This window comes from Lipotes vexillifer, unplaced genomic scaffold (genome assembly GCF_000442215.2).
Source record: "Lipotes vexillifer unplaced genomic scaffold, Lipotes_vexillifer_v1.1 scaffold248, whole genome shotgun sequence".
In the NCBI taxonomy this organism is placed as follows: domain Eukaryota; kingdom Metazoa; phylum Chordata; class Mammalia; order Artiodactyla; family Lipotidae; genus Lipotes; species Lipotes vexillifer.
Genome location: NW_006777568.1, coordinates 1,780,284 through 1,787,613, shown reverse-complemented (window position 1 = coordinate 1,787,613; position 7,330 = coordinate 1,780,284). Strand labels below are relative to the sequence as shown.

Here is a 7,330-nt window from a genome sequence, read left to right as displayed (position 1 = left end):
GCCCAGCCGCTCCGCGGCACGTGGGATCCTCCCGGACCGGGGCACAAACCCGTGTCCCCTGCATCGGCAGGGGGGGGGGGGGGGGCGGCCCCCCGTGGGTCCTGGGCTACGACCGGGGCAGGAGGGCTCATTGAGGGGGTGATGGTGTCGCTGGGCCTCGAAGACTGGGCTGGTGCGGGGAGGGATTGCATTGGATGCAGATGGAGAGAGGCACTGGGGCGGGGAGGTGTGTTCGCGGGGCCGGGAGCAACCTGCTGGACCCAGAACCAGGACGCCCACACGGGGGACAGAGCAGCTACAAATGCATCAGGGAACCGGGGGCTTGGGGCTTGAACGTCGGGCTGAGACGGGTGGGCAGTGGAGGCCCTCGGTGGGTTTCTCAGCAGTAAGCAGGGGCCTGTGCTTTAGGAAGTGAACTCTCACTCGCTCTCCAGAAGGAAAGAATTGGGAGCTGGAGGGACGGACGCTAGCGGCAGGGAGACTGTTCTTCTCGCAGATTCCAGCGTGAGGGCCAGCACGAGGGTGGGCGCGAGCAGGCCAAGAGGAAGACCCAGCCTGGTGAGAGACGTCCGTCTTGCTGGCCTCTTCCCAGGGTCTGCGCATCCTGGCACTCGGCCAGGCACGGGCCCAGAGGCACTGATTCCCCCGACCCCGCGCCCTGTGCTCCATCATCACGCACTGGCCTGGGGCTGGCTGGCCTGTCCCCAGCGAAGCCCAGGCAGCTTGGCTGGGGCCCGGGCTAGAGGGCGGGGCTGCCGGTTGAGATGGAAGTGACAGGCCATGGGGAGCTCAGCTGGGGCAGGGGTGGGGAGGCCAGGCGGCAGGCGGGGCAGCCCTAGCGGCCACCACCATCACTAATTTGTTCCGCCCAAAAGAGCACCGGATTTTTGCATCTGTGTTCATCAGTGCTGTTGGCCTGTAGTTTTCTTTCTTTGTGACATCCTTGTCTGGTTTTGGTATCAGGGTGATGGTGGCCTCGTAGAATGAGTTGGGAAGTGTTCCTCCCTCTGCTGTATTGTGGAAGAGTTTGAGAAGGATGGGTGTGAGCTCTTCTCTAAATGTTTCATAGAATTCGCCTGTGAAGCCATCTGGTCCTGGGCTTTTGTTTGTTGGAAGATTTTTAATCAGTTTCAATTTCAGTGGTTGTGATTGGTCTGTTCATATTTTCTATTTCTTCCTGATTCAGTCTTGGCAGGTTGTGCATACAATGGAATATTACTCAGCCATAAAAAGAAACGAAATTGAGCTATTTGTAATGAGGTGGATAGACCTAGAGTCTGTCATACAGAGTGAAGTAAGTCAGAAAGAGAAAGACAAATACCGTACGCTAACACATATATATGGAATATAAGAAAAAAAAATGTCATGAAGAACCTAGGGGTAAGACAGGAATAAAGACACAGACCGACTGCAGAACGGACTTGAGGATATGGGGAGGGGGAAGGGTGAGCTGTGACAAAGTGAGAGAGAGGCATGGACATATATTCACTACCAAACGTAAGGTAGAGAGCTAGTGGGAAGCAGCCGCATAGCACAGGGAGGTCAGCTCGGTGCTCTGTGACCGTCTGGAGGGGTGGGATAGGGAGGGTGGGAGGGAGGGAGACGCAAGAGGGAAGAGATACGGGAACATATGTCTATGTATAATGGATTCACTTTGTTATAAAGCAGAAACTAACACACCACTGTAAAGCAATGATACTCCAATAAAGATGAAAAAAAAAAAAATGCACCGGAAGAGGCTACACACACACTCTCGGGTTGGGGAGAGGAGAGGGGTTTTCTTTTGTTTTCCAGGGAGCTGGGACGGGCTGGGGAGGGCCAGCCTTCTCCGTGTGAATCCTGCCCTGGCCTTCCTCTCTCACCGGAAAGGGGAGGAAGCAGGGGGTTCCCGGGCAGGGACAGGGCCCCGGGGGGAGTGGGGGAGGGCGGCTGCGCGGGAGGCGTCCCCACGCTCTGGGCAGGTGCTTCGGCAGGACCTGGCCCTAGAAGAGGAGGCTGACCTGGAGCCCCGTGTCCCCTGGAACCAGGCTTCTGGGGGCTCGTTTATGAACACAAGACACAACGAGACCAGTGCAGAAGCGGCAGGACTCAGAAGACGCCCCCAGCTCCCCCATCAGTGATCCTCTTGCTACGTTACTTGACATTTTCCCTCCATCTTTCTCTACGGAAAGATCCTACTGCATTTTTCTGTCTCTGTGACTCAGAGCTGGCCTGCTTCTGTGTCTTGATTTTCACCGTTTCAGATGAAATCATTTCTCAACAGAGTTCCCTTTTTCTTAATCGCTTACATTTCTGTTGTGGTCTCCCTGGCTTCAACATCCTGACCTGATGTTGCAAAATGTAGCTGCTCTGTCATCTCATGATCTGATGGGAGGGAGGGGATGGCACCCGCCATGTAGACGGGAGCCATGTAGACGGGAGGCCGAGGGCGTGGAAACAGTGCACACACTGAACCCTCTGGGGGCCTGAGAAACAGCCCTCGGGTCCCCAAGTGAGAGTTTGTCAAGGTGAGAATCTCTGGAGGGTCCCTAGGAGGCCAAGACTGTCCCGAACCAGGACCTTCAGGGCTTGGTTTCTCCTCGGGGTCCCTTCCGAGTCACCCGGGCCTGGGCCGTGGAGGGTGGAGGGTGCCTGGGGGGTGTCATCACACAAGCTCTGGGCGCTGGTGAATACCAGCTGACTCTTGTTTCGTAAGATTATTAGTGACTCGACAGCTGTGCCCTGTGGGCAGTTTCCGGGGTAAACGGCTTGCTGACCCCAGGACCTCTCCTGTGGCTGTGGAGCCGGTGTCTCCCCCTTAGGCGGGCCTCATGCCTTCAGGTCCTCCTTGTAGGAGGACAACCTGGGATCAGGGGCCCGAGGCGCCATCCCCACCCTCTCGTGTGGCCCTTTGATAGTTCCTGGGGAGGGAAGGCAAAGGAAGGGCCTCTCCGTGACCACGCGCCCGCTCTGCAAATTCCCACATCGGGCTCCTCCCGGCTGGAGAAAAATTAGGAACGTTCAGCTGACCACAGGCTCATGACTCTCCCACAGAGGACGGGTGGGATGCAAATTTAGTTTGTCCTTAGTGCTGGGCAGGAAAAACGACCCGCTGAATGCGACGGGTAGTGTTTGGGGAGCATGTGGTCCTCCGGGGCTTAGGGCAGCCCCTCCCAGGTGAGGCCACTTCTGCTCTGGTCCCCAGCTCTGCAGGGAGCAACTCAGCCAGACGGTTCAGTCGATGTGTGGGGTTAGCGAGTGGATGAGTGAATGAGACATGAACTAGAAGTGGTCCGATCCTGGTCTCAGCCCTGCCGTTCACCAGCTGTGTGGCCTCAGTTTCCCCATTGATAAGATGGAAACACACTTCCCCAGCTGAGGACTGTTTCACGGGAAGCTGGTGTGTGTGAGGCCTTGTGGCCATGGCCAAGGAGTGGGCAACGAGGTGCTCAAAGGTCCCCACAGACCTATTGTTTCTGTTCAATTGTTCCACGCAGGAGAAATGCTATCAGTACTGGCCGGACCAGGGCTGCTGGACCTACGGAAGCATCCGGGTGTGTGTGGAGGACTGCGTGGTCCTGGTGGATTACACCATCCGGAAGTTCTGCATTCAGTCCGTAAGCACGTTACATCCTGGACTTTTCTGGAGGAGCAGGGTAGGGAGTAAATACCCGTCTACGTTTATAATAGGAAGCGCTTTGCCTGTGGCTCTCACGAGTGGAGGATGAGGCTGGAGGAAGTGCCGGGCGGGGATGTGGGACGGTCGTTAGTGGGCCCAGGCAGTGAGTCTACAGGGCAGATGGCAGACAGGTGCACGTGGGCCTTGAGTCAGTGCCGGATGTTCCTGGCTCCCAGGGACCTTTCTGGGTGGAGGAAGTCGAGTCAGTGGGAGGGTCATGGGGGTCCCCACTCAGTGACACAGTGTCATTTCACACGCTGGAATGGTGAGGTGAGGTTTTTTTAGCAGTTTCAAAATTATGTCTGAAACACCTCATTAGTTTTCCCACTGATTTCCTGCTAATCCATCCTTCCCAGAAAGGATTTAAGGCAGTAAAGATACCTGTATGCAAGGCAGATGCAGTAGAGGCTTAAGAGATTAAAAAAACCCAGAAAAGACAGAAGGTCGTGTCATCAGGAATGGAAGGTAGAGTGAGGGGTGTAGTTAGATTACAAAATACGAGTCTGAGGTTCCGAGAGACCACAGCAAAAAAGGAAAGAGGATGAGCTTCATCGTTCTTACTATCCCCGGCCTGCTTGCCTCCCCAAAACACACACACACACACACACACACACACACACACACACACACACACACACACACACACACTTCCCAATACACCGTATAACTTTCTGTGGCTTTGGGCAGAGAACCAAACCTGGGTTCTGGGTAATAAAATCTGAGAGAGGCTTTGAGGCATGGGGTGGAGGGGTCTCCCGAGGGTAGGCCAACCACATCTTTTCCCCAAAAATTAAGATGCTTATGAGAGTGAAAGCTTATGCTGTTGGTAGTTACACAGGCATAAAAGCTAGGCCTACTGGGATGCAGCCACCCTGCTTCCCAGTGGGGTCCATGAGCCCTAGGGCCATCTGTAGGGATGTATCTGGCTGCCTGGGGCCTGGCCTGGCCTGGTCCTGGGACAGGTGACCGTGGGTCCTGCTCTGCTGCCCCTGCTGCCATGGTGCTGTGTCCAGAGCCAGCAGTAAGAATCAGGGTCTCTCACTCTGGGGCGTCCAGCCTTCACTGATGGGCCCCTCCCTGCACCCGTACCCATGGCTGCCCACACCTGGATGGCAGAGGGGGACCCCAAGCAAGCATTCTCAGAGCGTGATGCTGGGGAGGCATAGGGGCCGCCCCACCTGCTCACACCTCCGTGTATCCCCGCAGCAGCTCCCCGACGGCTGCAAAGCCCCTCGGCTCGTCTGCCAGCTGCACTTCACCAGCTGGCCCGACTTCGGAGTGCCCTTCACCCCCATCGGGATGCTCAAGTTCCTGAAAAAAGTGAGGACACTCAACCCCACGCACGCTGGGCCCATAGTGGTCCACTGTAGGTACGTGCGGGGCAGGGGCCACGGGGCGGGTCCTCCAGGGAGGACTCAGGCCCTCATGGGAAAATCACCAGGGGATGGATAGCGGGTGGGCAGAGGGGCAGCACGGGAGACGTGAAAGCACCTCCTGGATACCGGGTGCAGCTCAGAGAATCCCTCAGGGCAAGAGCTGGAGGGATATTCCCCATCCGGGGCGGCGGAGCCCCTTCCTCAGTGCCACCGGGGGAGAAAGCCTAATGTCGGAACCACACAGAGCCGAGAGGCCCAGGTTGATGGTGGGGATGGAACTCTGCCATTCACCCCCCAGGGACCCTCAGGTCACCTCCAGGAACGGGGATGGAAACCACGCTTCTATAGGGGTCCACCTGACCTCTCTCAGCAGAGGTCTCCGCATCAGTAACGGGGAGGACAGCCTCGGAGGGGCTGGGACTCACCTCTGGGAGTGGGCTTTGCATGCTGCCGAGCACCGTTTCCGTGTAAGTTGCTGCGGCTGTGGTTACAGCCGCAGCAACTAAGGTGATGGAAGAGCAGGTTCTGAAGTGATTGCTTCTCCCAGAGCATGTTCCCCTCTGCCTCTGCATACCGGGACGTCCTCTGGTTGTTCTCACGCTGGGCTCTTATTTGCTCTGACCTCCCCAAGCCATAGAGTCAGGGCTCAAATCCACCCCCTCTGTAGCTCACGACTAAATGCCAATTCGGCTTCGAACACGAAAATCATGGTCATGAAAAGGCCTTGGACTTCTGGGGGGCCGGCTGGCATGTGCACGTTTTGTTTTTTAAGACAAAGGTACAAAGATGAGAACGTTCCCCAGCCATGCTTCTCATTCTTTGGTGGATGCACGGTCAGAACCCGAAGGTGCTGGCCAGATCCTTTCTCTGCCCCAGCCCAGGGGCTTCTGCTGTGCCCCTCATTGCCCAGGCTAGGAGGTTTGGGGGTCGCTGCTGGGGGGAGCGCCTGGTGTCCTGGCCGGGGATGGAATCCTGGATCTGCACCTGGGAGCTGAGCAACTACACATCGGGTGAGGTGACACCTGTAAGAGTCCCGTTACCTGGCCCTGCACGCTCCTCCCAGCAGCTGCACTGGAGGGGGTGGGACATGGTCTAGCCCCGCTTGACCCCCTCAAGGCGGCAGCCCCTGTTCTCAGACGCCCTGGAAGCCAGAGTCTGCGTGCTGTTTCTGCTGAACACCCGTGTGGCAGGTTCGGAGCACCTGTGTCACTAGGTGCAGGTGCCTTTTGCCCCTGGCAGGGCTGTGATACTCAGCTGGAAACCCAGTGTCCAGTCAGCGTGACACCCGGTGAGCAGGGCCCTTCCTCCTCAAGCCTGGACAGCCTGGCCACAGGCCTGGGTTCCTGCAAGGGGATTTCTGAGAAACCCCGCAGAGATGCGGGCCTGCGTAGCCGAGTCAGTGGGGTCGATGCCGGCAGCTTGTCATCGGGCAGAGAGTTTGAAGGGCCCTCCGCTGGAGAAGCGGCTGGCAGGGAGCTACGGGCTCAGTTCCCGTCAGCTGCAGGAGGCCAGCAGCTGTGCTCTGGAGGGCAGGGGATAAAGAAGCAGCCTCTGTGTGGCATCAGGGGCGGCTGTGGGCAGCTGTTCAGTGCTATTCTCTTCTGACGCCTCTGGATCCACCGTGCGTGTGCAAACTCAGTATGCGGCCCTCCCCTGCTCCCCCTCCCTCACCACAGGTGCCCCGGGCAGGTGCATGTGCCCTTCATCTTGGTTTCCATCCTTGGTTCCCCTGTGGCCGTGAATCTCAGCCTTTGCCATTGAACACAAAAGTAGTCTCTCGGGGTAATGCTTTACTTCCGTGCCGCCAGTGCAGCTCTGCGCCCTCCCTGCTGCTCTGTGCTCTGCTTTGCCAGCGCGTTTTTGTGTGCGTGGAAGGGAAGCCCTTCTCTCTGAGTCTGCTTTCCCGCAGAGCTGAGTTCCCCTGCAGGCAGTTGGGTGGTCTGGGCGCTGCCTGGCAGCGGGTCACGTGGTGACAGCAGTTCCCACCAGGAGTTCAGGCCAGCCGGAGCCCCCCCGGAAGAGGGAAAAGGCTCCCTTGGGCTGGCAGCCTCCAGTCTCGGGGGGAGCGAACTAGACCTCCTCATTCCTCCAAGTTCATCTTCTCACGGGGTCTCCTGGGGCTCCAGAACGTGCATCGCCTGGGGGTGGGAGGTTTCTCGATTTCCTCTCTCCCACACTCACCCTCAACATCTCCCCCCTTAATCCCTTAGAAAGAACCCACTGCCTGCCCGAGGTCCCTGTACAAACAGCAGGTAGGGTCTCTAGCTAGGGCTGTGAGCTCTGCAGCAGCATCCAG

The 7,330-nt window shown here is 57.7% G+C and overlaps 1 protein-coding gene across 2 annotated transcripts in view; it reads left to right on the top strand.

Annotated features, from left to right (window-relative positions):
* Positions 1-7,330, top strand: part of PTPRE (protein tyrosine phosphatase receptor type E) — a 41,835-nt gene that overhangs the window by 21,525 nt on the left and 12,980 nt on the right. For both annotated transcript variants that reach the window (XM_007451179.1, XM_007451178.1), the window contains 2 exons: positions 3,477-3,596; positions 4,865-5,028. In XM_007451179.1, the coding sequence (XP_007451241.1) occupies positions 3,477-3,596; positions 4,865-5,028 (284 nt within the window). The remainder of the gene's footprint in view (positions 1-3,476; positions 3,597-4,864; positions 5,029-7,330) is intronic.